General features: G+C 43.9%; 1 protein-coding gene across 1 annotated transcript in view; it reads left to right on the plus strand.

Moving 5' to 3' along the window:
* CCDC141 (coiled-coil domain containing 141) overlaps positions 1 to 19,235 on the plus strand; it is a 178,219-nt gene that overhangs the window by 91,599 nt on the left and 67,385 nt on the right. The window contains exon 7 of the mRNA XM_059727244.1: positions 10,274 to 10,468. Coding sequence (XP_059583227.1) covers positions 10,274 to 10,468 — 195 coding nt within the window. The remainder of the gene's footprint in view (positions 1 to 10,273; positions 10,469 to 19,235) is intronic.

A 19,235-nucleotide genomic window follows, 5' to 3' on the forward strand; every position in this document is an offset into this window, starting at 1 on the left:
AGAAATACAAAGGGGTTCACAGTGAATTTTACAACAGTTGGCATTCGGTGCTCCGGCCTCCACCGCAGAGCTCTGCCACCCCTTATACCCTGTCTATGCCCGACCCATGTCCTGTTGACTAAGTAGCTCCCTCTTCAGGTGCCAGGGACCTTTGCCCAGCTTATCTCTTCAGTGGGCTGGTTCCCTTTTTAATGCTTCCTTTGGGCAGGTTCTTTCTCCATCCTACTTCTTACATTTAGTCTGTCAAGTCCCACTATAGAGTCTCCTCTATTTGAGACCATCTCTACTCTTCTGGTTGGGAGTATCTGCTTGCTTCTGCATCACTCCTAACAGAGATTTGGGGGTCTTCCCCATCAGGACTTGCCAGAGCTGTCTTCTGAATGATGGCCATCATAACTCTCTCTACGCTGTGGTGTTCCTTTTCGGTTCTTCTAAGGTTTGTGCGCCTCCACGCACATCCACTGCAGCTCACTTGCTGCTCCTGTGTTCCCTCTGTGGGAGCACAGACACTCTCCAGAACTGGCATTTATGGGTCTTTCTTGCCCAAAGAACCATTCAGCAGTGCTTCCTGCAGCAGCCCTTCCTGCTTCTGGCATCCCTGCCAGCATTTGATGTCATCAGATGCAGATGCGGGTGATGGACCCATTTCAGGTAAAGGCTCTGCTGGGGCTTTTCCATTTCAGAAACAGGGGCCAGTAATGGTCCCGTTACAAGGTTACTTGGTGGAGAAATATTACAAATACAGGAATTATCATAGTAACCAAACAAATCCACCCCTGTCTTTGGGGTTATTACTAAAACTAGAGATGGACAGTAAAGGGATAAGCTGCCAAAAAATGTCTCTTTCTTTCAAAGTCTTACTTATGACCTGAACCATGAGACTTGACATCACTTTTTTTTTTGATCCCATGAAACTCTACTTAATTACATGTGTTTTTTCTATTATTCATATAAATGTGCAAACCTTTTCCTAAATCTTGCTAAACTCTTGGTCTCTATGATAGGTTGAGGCAATGAGGACCACAGCCTTATTAATTGCCCATGTAAAATATATTTTTATCCTTGAATCTCAGGGACCTGATCTCACTTTACTGAGAAAGTAAATTTGCATTCTCTTTACAGTTCCAAATCTTGTGTGCACCTCTTGTGTCTGCTCCTTTTAATTTCTTCTCTGAACAATATTTTATTATCTTTTTACATGGGTTTTCCCCACATTTCCTAATTAGTTTTGTTTCATATCCCCAAACCTCTTCTATTTCTGCATTATTGAGAAAAGCTGAATATAACTAAACAAACTATTCCAGGAGACAGTATACAGTGATGCTGTAATAACTGCATTAATCATTTTCTTCCTACTGTCTATGCCTTCTAACATCCTGTTTGTTTGTTTTTTTGGTGGCTGTTGTTGCACTTTGTGCAGAAGTCATTTACCTGTCTACAGTGATGCCCGGGTCTGTTTTCTGAGTTGTTCCAGTTAATTTAGAATCCAGTAAGGTGTATGAGTAGTTCAAATTAGCCTTTTTCCACATGAATTACTTTGCACTTATCAGGCTTGACATTCTATAAACAACCAGGCAGGGGACTGGATATTTCAAGGGTTTGGAAGGAGCCTTTCACTTCATGGTTGCTGGACCAAATCTAGCCCAGGTCAGTAGGGAGTGAAACATATTACTGTCAAATCTCTATTCGGGGCCTTTGTGAAATGAGTTGCTGATCTTTTTGAACAAAGTGTCTGAATTGCATACCACTACTGGCACAATAAATTGCAGCCTCAGAAAAGAGACAAAGGAAAGTACTGAGGTATTCAGATTAAAATATCCTTCCCTCTTGGTGGAAGGGTTAAGGAAGCATGGTTTGAGCAGCGTGAGGTGAGAAAATTTGAACTGCTGCTGTTTATAAATGTTTTTTAAATAATCAGATGACTTCTGATTTCTTGGCTATCGATGCAACATTGTTCATTAGCACTGATTTACTAAAGCCTGGTTTATACTAGACCAGGATGCTTAACTCTAGGCCCATTGACCATGGGCCATGTCTAGCCTACAGAGCTATGCGCTCTGGCTCACGGGGATCCCCAAAGGTCTAGAATTTTTTTTTGGGGGGGGGGGGGGGGAGGGGGAGGTAGCAATTACCTCTGCCACCACTCCTTCACCACCACATTTTTGAATCCCCATGAGCCAGGTGACATGGCCCTGAGTGCAGTCAGGGCTGGGGTGGTGGGGTCTAATCTAGTGCATGTGGGGCTGGGAAGGTGGGCCTTATAGGGTATGTACAGGGCCAGGGCTGGAGCTGAGGCTGGGGCAACAGGCCCCATCAAGCTCATGTGGAGCCAGGGTGATGGGGCCCAATCTAGAACATGTGAGGCCCACACTGGAGCAATGGGACCTGATCCAGTGCACATGGGGTTGGGGCCAGAGTGATCCAGCATGTGTGGGTCCAGGGCCAGGGTGGCAAAGGCTTATTTGGGTCATGTAGGGTCAGGGTTGGGGTGGTGGGCCCAATCCAGCATGAGCCAGGGCTGCAGCTGCAATATGGCATGAGGTACCAGAGCTGGGTCCAGTATATGTTGGATTGGGCCCACAGGTTGGATTCAGCCCAGGGACCCACCACGTACCACACGTCCAGCCCACGGAGCCAAGAGGTTGAGCACCACAACGCTAGGTAGTTTTGTTGATAGAATTGGTATTCTTTTAGCAAATATGCAGTCACTTTTATGTGGCTGTAAAGTGACAGAGTTCATGGTGAGTATCAGTAGCGTTCTACCACCTCTCCAACACCAAAAGCCTCACCACCGTGAGACTTAACATGAAATCAATGTGCTTTTCTCTTGTCAGCTACAGCAGTCCTCCACAGCTGTCCCATGATGTCTTGTAGTAACTACTGGCCACAATTTCAAAGGAAATTGACTGAAGTCAAAGGGAATCTTATCTTCCCTCCAGCCTTATAAATCAATCTTTCTTTCTGAAAATACATCTTTTTACGCAAGTCCACATGTCCAAGCAGATAGATGTGGCTTCCCACAAAGAGAAATATGCTTGTGCTCCCATGTGGAGCAGGAAGGAGGTGCTGGATCTCTTCAGCCTGTGGAGAGAGAAGGCTGTAGAAGCCCAGTCATGTGTTTATATGGATATCATGGAGGGGCATGCAATGATGAGAGGAAGCATGAAGAGAAACGATGCTGAGCCAAGCGTAAGTATCTCTAGCAGACGTACTCTCCTGGATGCTCCTGCCAAGCAAGAAAACCAGGAGATTCACCAGTGACATGCCACTTCTAAAAGAAACTTCAGGCCATTCTTGATTATGAGCCTTACATGGTTGTGACTGGGATTACCTCATGGAAGCCTGAAGAGGGAACCTCGGAGATCCACAGCGAGAAGGAATTCCAGACACAAAACGGGCAGAGCCAGGTCCAACAGTGAGGAAGTGGAAGGCAGCTCTGGTAAGTGCTGTAACTTTTCCTTTTCTTTCCGTTTGATCTTGCACCTTTTTCTCTCCCAGAATCCTTCCCAACCCAGTTTGGAAATGGTGGCCTCTCCCATGTTCATAGAACAAAAGGCAGTGGCAGCACTTGCTTTTTCTGGGCCTTAGCACCTTCAGTAGTGAGATACCAGCCAAATCCACAACAGTCTTCAATGATTTTTTGAATTTTTGCTGTCAGCCCTTCTCCTTCTGTGCTCTCCCAACATCCTCCTTCCTCCCCTACTGTTTTCTCCCCTGTTGAGTCATAGTGTTTTTATGGCCCTGCTCAGCTCAACAAAGCAAGCTCCTCTTCAAGCAATCTGGCTTCATCCACTCTGTCCATTAGAACTTTATAGCAGAAAATCTTAGGTAGTTTTTACAGTTGTTTTTGCCTTTTTTCAACCACTGTAAATCTAACAGGATCTCTCTTTTTTTTCTATTGGTGTCCTCAACTGGGCAGGCCTGGGGAGAGCCAGCTTCAACAGAAACACCCAGGCTGACACTGATGAGGAACCATGAGATGCTCCACAAAGAACGTGTGTCTGTGCTACAGAGTTGCACAGACACAGCTGAAAGGGAGTGCAGCAAGAGGGCACTCCAGGAACCGGAGCTCTGAGAGGGAGACAGAAAGCGAGGGAAATGAGTAAGTGGGTAAACAAGGACGTAGCTCCCAAAACAACAGATAGTGGTGCTGCAGAAAACAGTATTGCATCAGGACCAGTGGCCTGCACAATAGGAGCTGTGCAACCTATGTCACTTCGGGCACAGACGATGCCAACACCTTCCTCATACATCACGCTGGATGCTGGTAGAAAGGAAGGAGATCTGTTTTACATAAAAAGAGCCCTCAGGCACTTTCTTGCTCTCTTACTTCATGATCTTATCCTTCATAATGTTTCTAGTCTTACTGGAATGGGTTTTACATATTAGCAGTGTTTGTTTTGTTTGTCTGATTGCTATATAGGTTTTTGCAGGCTGTCTCTTTTCTCTGTTTTGAAACACTGGGCTGCTGTGCTGTTTCATGATACTTCAAATAACATTTTTATTATTGATGAATGAATATAATTCTGAGCCATTCAAAATCTAGATGCCTACACACAGTCATGAACACTCTACACCCAAGACAGGTGATGCTTCTTTTAAAAGGAAAACAAGCCCAATTGAAGACTCCACAGTGAATTACCCCTTAAGGTTTCCCTCAGATATTTTCACAGGCTCTAGATACCACCCTTCTAGCTGAGTGTTAAAAATCCATTGAGGGTCCTTCACCTGCTTTTCTGCTGGCAAGAATTCTTCTTTAGCTTTGCAAATAATGTGCAGCACCCAGTAGGATGCAGCAATGATAAGGGTGTTTGGCTAGCTGAAGTCATGCTTTATCTTAAGCGTCATTTCAAATGCCCAAAAGCAAGGTCAGCAAGGTCCTGCACCTGCTAAGTCAGTAGTTAAGACTCTCCCTGCTGCTGTGCAGATTATTGGTATATAATTTCATGAGCAAAGAGAGCAAGGGTTAGACTGGGTCCCTGAGAAGACTATTGTTATTTCAATACCTCCAGTGTTAATGGGGCAGGAAGAGAAGACTATCCTTGCTAGCAGCTTTTGGAACAGCCCCACATAGTTTTGCATGCCAGCTTTATGGATGGCTGCTGACAAACATGAAACAAAAAAGTGCACTTTACTGGAATAGGAAATGCATGTTTGACCCAGCTAGCCCAACATCTGTATAGATTGTGCACTTCAGTGGGGCTTTTTGGTACTTTTATCTAAGAGCTTCAATTTTCCATCTAGCCAATGTTAATGTCTTTGAACTGCTCCCTGTGTTCTACTGGTAACTGCATCACCATGCAGAAGTACCCCTTCCTAATAATGTATCGTAATGCAAGGTAGTGGGGGTGGGGACAAAACTGGAATGTGCATCCCATCTTTTGTCCCCTCCCACTGTTGTTCCACCCAAGCACCTTAAACCCCTTTATCTTCTGCCCAAAACACAATCCTGTGGCTGATGAGAGTGGTCTCAGCTGTGAACTTCCCCCACCAGTTGACAGTCACTTGACACTGGCAGCTCCCATAACACAATCACTTGTTTATTACCTGGCAAGTCTCATCCTTGTATCTTAATGTTGGAGAGTCAAAAGAAAAGCACACAGCCCTAGAAATATTACTTATTGTATTTGAAAGTCTTGCAGCTACTGTAGATGATTCCAGACTTGGATCCCAGTGCAATTCTACCACTCCAGTGCTAATTTCTCAAGCCAGGAATGGTTCTTAAAGTTGTTTGGTGGACAGAAAATGCCTGAAGCAGCCTGCCATTTCTGATCACTTGCTTATGTTTTGGGCTTGGCTTCCCAAGGGGAAGGAATTCATGGGAATGTGTACTCAGAGCAGGTATTCTACAATATCTTTATTGAGAACAACCAATATAACTCCATATCAGTCAGTATCATAGCATACGATTAGTTCAGCAAGAACACGACTATTTTGATGTCCAGTGAGGAGGTGTCAGTCAAGTCTGTTCAATGAATCATTTCTTCAGACACTTCAATTTTGCCATTACACAGGTTCTGTTAGGTAACCAAGACCAAGGGTATTACCTAACACATACTCTTATGTGGTTACTCATGTGGAAACAACTTTTGTCACATTCATCATGACTTTTTGCTTAGCAACATTTTAGCAATGTAGAATAGCTATTCACAACTAGTGTAGGAAGTAATTAAGTATTACTTCCTACAGTTGGCTGGTATTTTCTCCATTAGTTATCTTTCTGAGGGTACCTCACCCTGAGGCTACATCTTTCAGGTGTGGCCTGCTTAGTACCTATTCTGCCCTGTCACATGCAGTATAATTACATTTCCTTGGGTACTCTTCCTGCTTGTACATTGTACCAGCTTACACATTATGCAATCCAATGTTCACATTATGCAAATACAAAAGAAATGTGCAGCCCTTTTGTGTCATGGACTCACTCTCCGGCTGTGACTTCTTTGCAATCCTCATGTTAATTGGTAAGGAGAGAAAACATGAGGGATTCTATGCTTCCAAACAATACCATGAAAATTATTGGACGGGGCAGAGAGAATGACATTGTGAGATGTTGGGCCAGAGCACTTACAATTCCCTCGCTACATCACCAACATGCCATAATGCATCTCTCCCACATCCCACAGTGCATTATATTAGATAGTTCCACAGGAGTCACTGGGATACCTAGCCACATGCACTTCATCATCAGTTGACACAGCTGCTTGTGGTAAGGATGTATGGTGCTAGCACAAACACAGGCATGAATGATGTGTGCCCCCAGCAGCTGTGGGGGGCATGGCTGCACTGACAGCAGTGAGAGCACTGCGGTGGTAAGCACAGAGGTCCCACAGATGCTGCTGGCGCTGTCAGTGGGGGGGCCTGGCAAGCGCCCCCCAGGGGTTGGCAACCACCTGCAGGCGCTGCCGGCAGCGGCAGCCAGCAGCAATCACGGACCATCCACAGGCAAGCAGCAACCACCCACAGGCAGCAGTGCCACCTTTTTGTAGGGGGTGTCGGTGGTGCCTTTTTGTAGGGGGTGCATGCCCTATGTATCGCCCCCGAACACAAGAGTGTACATGTGTTCTGTTGGCACAATCGTGTCAGCTGCTGTAGGCTGACACAACTTTGGCTGACAAAACTTGTGAAGAGCACATAGCCTACTTTCAGTAAAAATAAATATATAAAACTTAGGGAGAAAGCCAATTGCCAATTTTTTTATAGCAACCTTTGGGGAAAAAAAGAGCCACGTGCCACTCACACTGAACCATTTCTATACTTTAGCATTTTCAGAAATTTTTCTTTATCATATTTTAAAATAGTTGTCTACTCAAACTGCCTTTTCTTTGCCTTGGAGTAGAAGGAAACGTGTTAAGTTAAAACTGTCTCATTTCTTATTTCAAAATGTATTTAATTAATTAGCAGAACAAGTAGTGGAAAGATGCTAGTTAGGGCATGAAAATTAGCAGCATAATAATAGATATTCATTTTGTTTTGAATAACACAATACATTTCCAATGTTGAATGTTGGCAGGGTTGACAGGAACAACAGTAGACAAAATAATGGTTTTATTATTTTTATTTTTTTCCTTGATTGGTCATTAAAAATACAGAACAATAATGGTAAGACAGGAAGGAGTGGAGGGACATTTTTAGTTGATGCTTTAAAATAAATTTCTTTCATTTTATACTGCATATTATGAAAGCTAAAACACTCCTTTTAAACTTAAAAAGACAGTGGGGAATTAAGGTAAAAATAAGACAATTTACCATAGGCAGAAAAATTTAAACAAAGCCATTGTCTACATGACAAAATTGTGTTGCACTAAGCCTTGTGTGGGCACTCTTATTGTTTTCCTTGTGGGGATCTGCAGTGCATGAAAAAACTTTCAGGCACAAGCTAAACCAATATACATATTTCTAAACAAATATAATTGTCCACCCAGAGATTTTTTCTGGTTTAGCTATAGTGGTATTCAATTGGATCTAAATTCATAAATCATCTTGCCAGTCAGTGTAACTTCGCTGTTTAACCAGTGTCTGTGCTTCTTTGGAAAGTAAAGTTGAAAGCCACAAGCTTTATGGGAATAGGGGGAAGAAATTAAGTTTGAGTAACATTTGTGGAGATGGAAGAGGTGTAAGAAGGGTACTGAAAGTTATGGAAAAGAAGTGACTGTGGGCCAATTGAAGGTTCATAAATGCAGTAATGAGATACAAGTTAGTGGGCCAGATTCAGAGGTGATTTATAAGATAGTCTAATTTTGAATTCCATACCATTGAATTTCCTCTTTCAGAAGAAAATGTGAGAGGGTGTAGAAGAAGTAATGTGTCTCAACTTAAACATCACTTCTAAATTTGGTCCATTAAAGCACAGTTTCTCAACCTGGGGTATGTGTAGTCTTGGGGGTCCACGAGACCCATTCAGGAAGTACACGGGTACCCTAACCCTCTCTCTTGCCCTCTTTTCCTCTCTCTCTTGCCCCTTCCTCCTCTCAAAACTATGGCAAAAAATTTGGTGCCCAGTAAATTCCCCAGTAAGAATTTGGCATGCCACGCTTTGCACAGCACTGGGTTCAACACCCCTAGCTTTGGCCAACATCACCTCTAGCCCAGGTACATACTTGAGTTGTGCACCCCTGATGTAAAAGGTGGCAACCCTACCCACATCAGATCAGACATCTGTCATATCATGGCCTTATATACACAGCCTTTCTTCCAACATATGGCACACATTAGTCTGTAAATATAAAATCCCCTGGAAATTGAGTGTTGGGGTACTTATTAAAATTTTCTCAAGTTAGTGGGTACTTGCTACTTAAAAGGTTGAGAAACACTGCTTTAAAGAAGAAGCTCAAGGAATCTACCTGGAGGGTGAAAAGGAGAAAAAGTTGAGAGCACTGTCATGGCCAAATAAAGGAAATCTGAGGACCCCTGCAAATCTATTTTAATGACTTTTCTGGCTGCAAGGCCTGAGATTTTAATGTGTGACTTTCCCTTCTTCCTTGTCCTACCTCATCTTTCTCAAAATGCTTTTCCATTCAAGCTAAGGAGGCTGCTGGTGAGGTGGTATGAAGAAATGCCTTGAACTGGCATGGTTATTTGTAGAAGAAGTTAGGGAAACATTGGTAAAGACATTCTGGAGAAGCGTGAGATGTAGTCCATCCAAACTCATGATAAAGAGAAGCATCCTAAAATCTCATAGCAAAAACAGTTTATACATACCTTGCTACATGGCATGGAAGTATGAGATGCAAACATCATGGAATTAGTTCATTTTGTCCTTACTTGGATGGTAGGTCCAAAAGGCATCTTTACACATGATCCAGGGTGGGGGCAGAGTGGCGCTTTAATTAGAGCAGCTCTCGGGAGCTGCACTAATTAAAGTGCCCACAGCATCTCCTGTATTCAGTGTTATGCACTTCAAAAAGGCAGCAGGGGTGCTTTAACTATTGCTTGTTCAATGAGATTTAGTTAAAGCACCCCTGCCACCCTTTGAAGTGTGGGGACACTGAATACACATGAGGCTGAGGCAGCTGGAGTGTGTTAATTTGCATGCTTCAGCAGACTCAATTAATTAAGTCTGCTCCGATGTGTGCTAACTAACTCATGTTGGAGCAGACATTGGGCACGTGTGCAGGTGCCCAAAGAGAAAGAGGCCTCCTACAAATGGCAATGTGGTCTGAACCAAAGGGGCTTAGGTGGTAAATTCATTTATCCACACCTTAAAAATAATAGATTATTATATGGTTGAAGATGCTTTTTTCTTTTATTCAAACCAGTTCATGCAATGTTTATACTATAGTCCAGTGGCTCCCAACCTTTTTTATCCTACAGACTGGCATGGTAGTGAGATGGGGTGCACAGAGCTGGCTGCCTCCCTTCCAGGGCTGCCCCACCACCCAACTTTAACCCCGCATGTGACTGCTGGCAGTGGAAGCCGCTTGCCCAGGCAGAAAGGTGGGGGTCTGAGTAGGGGGCCCATGCCATGACCCAGCAGCCACCCCTTCAATGGTTGGGAAGCTGTGCTATAGTCTATGCTGTTTTTGCCTGTGGCACTACCATGGTCATCATACATGTGGGAACATGTGTGTATCAGGTCCGCTGGAAATTTTGTCATTCATTAAAGCACTTTACTTAGAAGTTATCTGAGAGAAATTCTCTTTCATTTTGCCATAACCTTGAGTTGCATAAATTTACAATTATTGTATTTGCCATTGAGTATATGTTACAGTACAAAATTTTTCTTCATTTCATTTTAACTACATGGAATTGATTAAATCAACAGTCTTTCTTTTAGGAATGGAATTTTACTGTGGAACAATTAAAAGCTGAAGCACACAAGATTCTGCTTTCAGAGGATTACGCAGAAAAAGAGCACCTGAAGCTTTCAAATCAGAAAATAACTCTTTTGCAAGAAGAGGTGTGCCGTCACATGGAGGAAAGGAAAACATTGTTACAAGAGGCCAATGACTTCTTTAATGCTGCTAACAAGGTTAGTATGAGGGCAAGTTTACAATTATTAACATGATTATGTGGTTGTTATTATTCTCCTGGTATGAAAGAGATTTGTATAAATATAATTTGCTGAGGCTCACAAAATTGGGAAATTTAAAGTAACATTACAAGTCTTGTAGCCTTTCAGTATGATCCTAAGCCACATGTTTCCATCCAGGAATGACAATTTTTTTTTGATATCACTTCTAGTAGGGCAAAAAAATCTGTGCTTCCAAAATGGGGGCTACAGGAAATTAAATACTGCCTGCCTTCAGAGGAAATTCAGCATACCCCAAAATTTGGTTTTAGGATTATATTAAAATCAGAAGAGACTAGAAATGAAAAAGACACAGACATGATCTCTAATTGCTGACAGAGGGCATGTCATATAGGCTGATTTTAAAACTTTGTACCTGGCAAAAGGACAACAAAACTGATGCTAAATTCTGTCACTATATGACTTAGTTCAGGTCCCAATCCTACAGTGTGGAGCTATTGTGAATTCCCTATGGCTATATGCAGGTGGAGATGGTTCAGCTTGTGGAACCCATTGCAGGCTTGGTGCATCCAATTTCAAAATTAGATTGCTGCACTTCTTTTGGAACAGAGCTGAGAATATTTCCATGCTAATGTAACCTTCCTCCAGCACCAGGGCCAGGTGCTATACCAGATTCAAGATTCTCAGGGTGTCAATAGTTTTGGGCTCTCCCCCCAGGCAGCTTGGCTGGCTGAGGTGTCCCACCAAAAAAAAAAGTGTGCTCCAAAATAACCAAAATATTATCTATAACCCCAGCATTAAGGAATAGTCCATCCAACAAGTGATCCCACATACAATAGCCCTATCAATATATGTCCATTCACAGATTATAGACTCTACACCTTAGTTCCAATAGGAATTCAGTTCACAATAATAAATTCAGTTCACATAATAAAAATAAATGGCAACACTACTATTGTGCTGAGTGGTCGCCAGATGGCAGTGCACGGCTCCTACAGGCATCTGAGGAGTGGGGTGCACAGTCCCAGTGTTTCCTTCAAACAGAAACTTCTGTCGAGATGGCAGCAGGATGAATTCCTTCCCTGTAAACAAACTTCTTACAAGCATGACAAGGTTAAATGTCACCTCACGTTCCCTTTCCTTGTGAAACTCAGGCTGCTTAATAGAGACTATCCCCTGTTCCTGCAGCCTAAACTCTCCCACGGCTCTGACTCAGCTGCAAGCACAGACTCCCCCCTCCCCTTTCCCGGGGGGAACCTGATTCCTGAGTTTGCACAGCTCCGCTCCAAGATGGGGGACTCAGCTTCTTAATGAGCACCACAGGCTGCCCATCTTTCCTGATGTGTTGGTTCCGTGGAGCAGGCTTTCAGTCCCCTTCCTGACTGTCCCAATCCTCTCCCTCAAGTTGGCAAACAGCTCCTCCCCACCCGACATTTCCTATCATCTGCTGTGTTTATATCCCACACGCAGCCAACAAGCCCCCTCTGTTATGCTGGCAATCTAATCAGCGGCATGCATATTTTTAGGCTTGCACCTTTTCAGAGCTCCCACATGCAAGCCCCTTCCTGCTCTTTCTGCAAAGGCTCTAGCATTGCTTCCCTGCCCAGCCTGCTGTCTCTGCATTTGGGCAGCTGTTACACTAGCAAGGAGTTTTAGAAGTAACTTACTAGTAACTTTGCCAGTTTTGTACAGATTGTATTGGTGGCCTAGCAGCCTTTATGAGTGGATCTGTTAAGAGTTCTGTTTTTGTTTGTTTTTCAGTCCCCTTCAAACTGATTATAACATAGACAAGTAAATCAGCTCTAACAGAAGAATATTTTATTATCATTTACAACTTTATTTTCTCAAATATCTACTCAAAAATATTTCTTAAGCATATTGTGGCAGGCCAGTAGGGGGTGCTCCTGCATTGAGGCACCCACCTCACTGCACCTGACCACCTTCCAGGCTCCATGTGCCTCCCTGGGGCCCCTCGTGTCTGGCCAACCCCCTTCCTTGAGCACACCCACTAGCCTGGGGGTAATGCTGCCACCACCCAGAATCTGGACTGATCGTGGGACCTGTACCCCTTGGGACACACAGGTCTAGTAGTCCTTGAGGGTACTTGACCCACTGGAAGAACCTGGGGTGCTTCCCTCAGTCTGAAGCACAAATAGTGGTCTCCCTTAGTCAGCCAAACCAAAGGGACTCCAAGGCATAGTTTAGACCCTCTCCCAGTAAGTCTCCCATGCTAGGTACAAAGGAGAACTTTATTGGTTACCAGGAGTAGGTTTGGAATAGAGTACAGGGTACAGCAATATCAGAGAAATTCATTAGAGCAAACAGTGGCATAGAAGTCTTTGATTACACATCTGTGTTACTGTTACTAGTTAGATCTCAGATAGCTTACTCACAAGTATCATCCAGAGGCAGGTGGAGATTTCCTCTGAAGGCAGGCAGTTCACTGAGTATAAGTTTCAAGAGAGAGAGAGTTTCAGATGGTTCAGCTTCTCTCTGAGTTTTCATCCGAGCTACTCCCCCTCCTCCTGGGCAGTCCTTCACTTATATAGCCCTTATAACCTCATTTACCTGGTCCAATGAAGGCCAGCAACTGTTGGCTGCCAGCCAACCAATTTGAAATGCATCACTGGTTGCTGGGTAGACTGGCAGGGTCTTTAGACCCCTCCCAGTCAGGTTGGCATTGCTCAGAACAATAGAGAGCTTAAGCCCCCCACCCAGGTATGCAATGCTAGTCACATAGGCAGAGGGAGCAGGTTTTCCCCCTCCCTCAGGAATGTATCCAGCTCAGGTTACAACTCAGGGTTACCTGAAGAGATGGGACAGAGGAGTCTGCCCTTTGCAGTAACCATGGTAACCAAATTGTCAGCTAGCAGAGTTTGGGGAGAGACAGATGGTATTCTGCCACATACATGACAATGACTTCCATGCATTTAGGCATTAGTGACATTCTTGTTATGTCGTAATACAGCTTTTAAATTTTCTTTAAAATTCACAAAGTGGTATTTGCTTATTTCAGGAAAGTATTTCAATATATTTTAAACAAGTCTCATAGATCCTGTTTCTACTCCTGTTGAAGTTTTGCTACTGGCTCTAGTGAGAACAGGATCTGGATCATATTTCTCATACCTGGTCCCTTTCAATTACCCATACTGATAATATATTCTTCAACCTTCTGCCAAAGTTGCTGCTAAGCAGTATGTGGCACTATGAAAGCTAGGTTACTTTGAATTTTCTACTGGTCAAGGGCCTCTCTATGAAATCCTATGGCCTCATAGGGTTGCACTTAATTACATTTTAAGAAACACATGAGAATTAAAACTGAAAATATTTCAAGAGGGGAATTTAAAGAATATATAGTTCCACATAAGAAATAAATTAAATGTATTTTTTTTAATTATGGTGAATTTTAAAAAGAAAAACAGTAATAAAAAAATTAAAAATTATACTTTAAAGGCTCTCTGTAACCTAGGAAACTTGTATGGGAGCTAAATAACATGATTGAAGTGACCTGAGATTCTGCTGAAAACACAAACCAAGCTGTACTTAAATTTTTGAGTCCTGTCCCTCACTTGTAGTGGAACACATGAAATCTAGTCTTTTTTGTCTATTGTTGCGAGACTAGCTCAGTGAAAAACTAAAATATTGCAAAATATTTGTAGCATGTCATTTGTGTGGATTAAAACTGCATTTAATAATATTGCTTACTGAACTCTTCTCCTTTGAAAGAATGGTTTGAATTTGGAGCTAGTATGGTAGCACAAGAAGGAAATGTGTCATGTTATGGCCACTTACAGTGTCTGTGAAATGATGTTAGTCCTGTTTCTAGTGGAGGGGTGGGCAAAATATGGCCCGCGGGCCAGATCCAGCCTGGGAGGCCATTCTATCCAGCCTACGGAGCCCCTGAATAATCTTTGAAAAATAAAATTTTTCTGTCCTTGGTTCCTGTCAAAAATTTCAGGAACCAGGGGCAGTAGGACCCAGGGGAAGCCCGGCAGGCTCCCACAACAGAAGGACCCACCTGGCCTCACCTTCCCCATGTGCACTGGCACCAGAAACTCAGGTAAGAGGAGGGGGGATGAGCTGGTGCAGAGCACGGGGAAAAGCGGCCCCTCCCCACCCCATGGCTGGCGCTCCTTGCTGCAGCCACTTGCCACCCACATGGAGCAGTCCTGAGCAGGCACAGGCAGCCCCATGCAGGCTGCAAGTGGCTGCAGCGTGGGGTGCCAGCCACGGGGCAGGTGAGGGGCCGCTTTTCCCCCCCCCCCGCCCTCAGCACCCCCTTGTAACCCATGCTGGCTACAGGCTCGCCCATCGGGACTGTGCTGTGGTAGCAGCAGCTGCAGCCCCCCCCCCCTCCCCCACCACTTGCCACTCTGGGCAGCGTTTGCTGCTGCTGCCCACCCAGAGCTCACGCCACAGTAGGCTGCAGTAAGGCTGCCACCGCTGCCTCTGGGCTGCCCAGTGCACAAGCTCTGGGTGGGCAGCAGGAGCAAATGCTGCCCAGCATGGCAAGCGGGAGGGGGGCCACAGCTGCTGCCATTGCAGCACAGCCCCGATGGGCAAGCCTGGAGCCGGGACAGGGCCCAGGCTGGCAGTGGGGACAGGTTAGAAGCTGGTGCTGAGTGCGGGGGAAAAGCGGCCCTGCCCATGGCCCACGCTCCCTGCTGCAGCCACTCGAAGCCCGCATAGGATAATTTCCAATAACATTTTGATCTCCTCTATTAAGAGAGTTCACATACATGAAGAACACACCGGAAAATGCATCCTCAGGACTTTGCTTACAGTAGTTCCCACTTTGAGCACCAGGTGGTGCTATAATTACATCAGTGATTTGACCTATAACCTGTCCTGTTGGTTTGCCTTTTTTTCCATTTTAAAATAATATCTCTAGAATGAAAATTAACTGACTTTTAAAATGCACATAGCCACTAATCCTGCTACTACCAAAGGCAAAAGTGATAATTCCATTGACTTCAATGGATTAGATACAATATATAGGTCTGAAATCACAGGTCCTGGTCCTATATGCTCATATTTGATTAAATAATCCTTGGTCATCCATGTTATGACATTGAAATCATAAGGATTATTCACGTGAATAAAATCAACTTGCACAAGTGAGTGTTGGACAACGGCACCTTGTTCTAAAAACATACACAGATATGGATGGGAACCCACAGGCTTTGTGACTGTGTATGACCAATTCTGCACCTGGATTGATCTACACCAGGGGTGTAAAACATATGGCCTGCAGGTCTATCTGGTCCACCAGGACACCAGCAGGCTACCAGAAGTTGGGGGCATAGTTATGGAGGGGTGTTGCCTATGCACAATTTGGGGTCCCCGGGACTCACCAGACATGGCCATGGGCAGCAGGAAGGTGAGTGAGGGCTGTGCAATAGCCCTCTGGCACCTGGCCCCATTTCTGCTGCCTTTCCCTCTCTCCCCGCCCTACTCTTGCCATCCCACGGCCAACAGACCTTTGCTGGACCCCTATTGCAGCCGCTGGCCCCATGGATCTAGACCAGGATGAGCCCTGCAATCCGAAGCTGACCAGGGCTTAGGATGAGTTTGACACCCTTGATTTAGACTGTTGGTATTTGGGGCTTTACAAACACAAGCCAAGATGCAGCCACTGCCCTGAAAAGCTCCCAATCTCTATTTGGCAGGACTTATTGGCAGAGGGTAAGCAAAGGTGGAAGAGGAGGTGATGATTCTGAACTAACATGAATGATTTCCTCAATGTCAACCCATGCAGACATTTTTAATCTTTAAATTAAAATAAAAACAGATTGAGATGCTTAGAACTATTTTTGTGCCCCTCAGTGGATGTCCTAAGTCCAAATCTTAATAAAGGATTGGGGGGAAAAAAACACCTGTCATTCCTGCCTGAGCTTCACAGAGTGACTTGCATGAAATTTGCTCATGGCAGTTGCCATAGACAGTGATGATGAGACCAGGTCTTCTAGCAGGAATATGAGGCTTTGATTATTAGGTTGTAAGAGGGTTGCTCAGAAGAAAATAAACTGGAGAATAAATCTTGAGCATTACTCTAAGGAGAAATATGTTATAAGATTGTGGGACCCTGCATAAGGAATTGTAAGTCTTTGTTTCTGAGTCATATAAAATTTCTGCTGAGTCAATAGACAGTCAATAGTAGCATACTTGCCAGAATTAGCAAGATCCACAGCTGAGAACTGTCCATTGAGACCTTCCCAATTCAGTGCTTTTTACAATGCTTCTAGAATAATTCAGAACCACTCATCTCTACTAGCCCCTGGCAATAGTTTATATGCAAGAACTTCTAGAAATCATGCTAAGACTACAATATTCTACTCTGGCTGTCATCAGGACAACTGCATATGACAACTTAATAGGACTTGATCCTGCTTCTGGATCTGTTAGTAAGGATTCCTTTGTCCCTGCAGATCCTATTTACTTCATGCAAACTCTGTAAGGAAAAGTCTAGTGAATCCTGAAGCAAAACAGGGATCTTATTTTAAACATTTCTTTCTTCTCCTTATCTCGAGTGCACTGGGGTACAGTGAATGGCTGATAGTAAACTACTGAATGACAGCCCCTCAAGTTTATTTTAGTCACCATACTCCATGCTGATAACTGAGTCAATGTAATCTATTCTATGGTGTTAGCCAATTCTTTTCCTCCATCTAAATTGTCTTTCCTCCATTTAGATTGAATAAAATAAGCTATGGAATTATTTCAGTAATGAAGGGAAATATAAATAGTTCTTGAATGGTTTTCATAAGAGGTTATAAAATTTCACTGCTGATATACCATCTCTGATTCTGCCTTGTAGCAGGCTATTAGCTCTGTCTATTTTTAGTTAAAACATTGTAAAATGAAACACTTGAGAATCATTTTCATTTTGATTATTATTGTCCCTGCTTCCAGAAAACCTACTGTCTAAGATCTCTGATTCTATTGTGAGACAGAGATAACAAGAAAGTTTATTTTCTCTCGCAACTGTTTGGGCTGAAATTTAAATCAGCCTTTTGGCTATTTTAAATTTTATTTCAGTCAATGTGGTTCAACCAGTTCTCAGAATGAGTCTAGGGGAAATACATAGTTTTGCCAAAAAATTCTAGACACATTTTCTTTGAAAAGCTCTTGGATCACAGGGACTTACACTTTGGCAGGGAATTGATCTTTGTGCTAAGGATGTGTTTTGTTTTTCCCATAAAAAATTTCCCCAAATTTGGCCAAGTTTGTAGTCCTTTGAATATCATAGTTCACACACAACCAGTAGAAACTTCATAGATTTTAACATGTTAATTAAGAAGATTCAATCTCTGTAGGCCATGGTCTAGCACAGGGTTGTGCAGGAGAGAAATGAGAGTAAGAATCTTGTCTGCTGTGTGCTCTGAATGATCCCTTGCTGAGCTCCACGATGGATGCAAAAGCTTGCCTGATTTGAAGATAAAGGAAGGAAAGAGCTAGACCTCTCATAGAGTCAGGATCAAAACAGATGTTGTATTTGAGTCTCTTCCGATAGATCTGAGTCAGAACCTGGGAGCAACATAGTCCTTTAGTTACACAGCTTGTCTCTGGGACAAATTGCGACTAACTGGAATTAGTCACAGTTGTTCCAGGGAAAAGCATTATCTTAGTTACCTCACAGGTACTTAAAGTGGGATGATGGGCTTGTACATCTGTAGGATCCCAGGATAAAAGGCCTTATCCCAGGAAAAATCCAATGTTTGTTTTTACCCAACAAGTAGATCAAGATCTCTGAATAGGAGACTGGGACTGGGAACTAGATAGGGAAGCAAGGAATGATGAGAGCTAGTAGTTGTGGTAAAATGGAGATTAGGAGAGAAGCTGGGTGGAGGACTGGGGCTGAGAACTGTTTAAACAGGTGAAGAAGACAGATCTGATGAGGTACCCAGGAAAAGGGAGGGATTTTAAAACTAGATGGAGAAAAACTAGGACAGGGAACTACAGGAGAGATCAGACACTGAGACTAGAAAAGTTCTTCAGGGATTGAGTTGTTTCTTGGGAGCCAGTGAAGATGTAGAGCATGCATAGATGTGGGATAGAGGTCATCCTGATGACGGACAGTCATAGTGGGGAAGAAAGTCTTGCTAGATACGGAGTTAGAAGGAGAAACAGAGAAGAGAGACTGGCTTGATGAAGAGTTTAGGGCTTCAGAGGAGCTCTGGATAACTGGACTGTGCGGGCTGGGAGTGGGCCAAGGCTTTCAGGGACACGCGGTGGGCTGTGGCCAGCAGCCCTGGCACGTGGGTCGGGGAATTCGGCACGGCAGACTAGAATTAGGCACAGACGCGTAGCGGTTAATTAAAGATTATTTTACTTACGCCGTAGATGGTCACAGTGCAGGCAGGAAAAACTTTGCTTAAGTTGCAGTTACAAATGAAAAGAAAACTCGCACGAACAAGACCCGTAGAAAACTCGAGCCTCTTAAACCCGGACAGAGCTCTGGATACCACGATGAGAGTCCAAAAGGTGACTCTCCACGAGCGCGCAGGGAAGGGTACATCGAGGGATTAGGCAGAAACGGGGAGAGGCTAGAGGTTGATCAGGCCCCTATATCCTTCTTAAGGCACACGCTGGGTTTGTTAAGCTCCACAGCGCTCTTAGAGTTCTTCACGAGATGTGAAGTCCTCCTTCTCCTCCTCCACGAAATGGTTGTGGAGTCCTCTTCCTCCAACTTGGGCGGAAACTGCTCAAGGCTCTTATACGGCTAGCAAGCCAATCACTAGCCGCCACGTGGGAATCATTTAGAAAC

This window comes from Alligator mississippiensis, chromosome 4 (genome assembly GCF_030867095.1).
Source record: "Alligator mississippiensis isolate rAllMis1 chromosome 4, rAllMis1, whole genome shotgun sequence".
Taxonomy (NCBI): domain Eukaryota; kingdom Metazoa; phylum Chordata; order Crocodylia; family Alligatoridae; genus Alligator; species Alligator mississippiensis.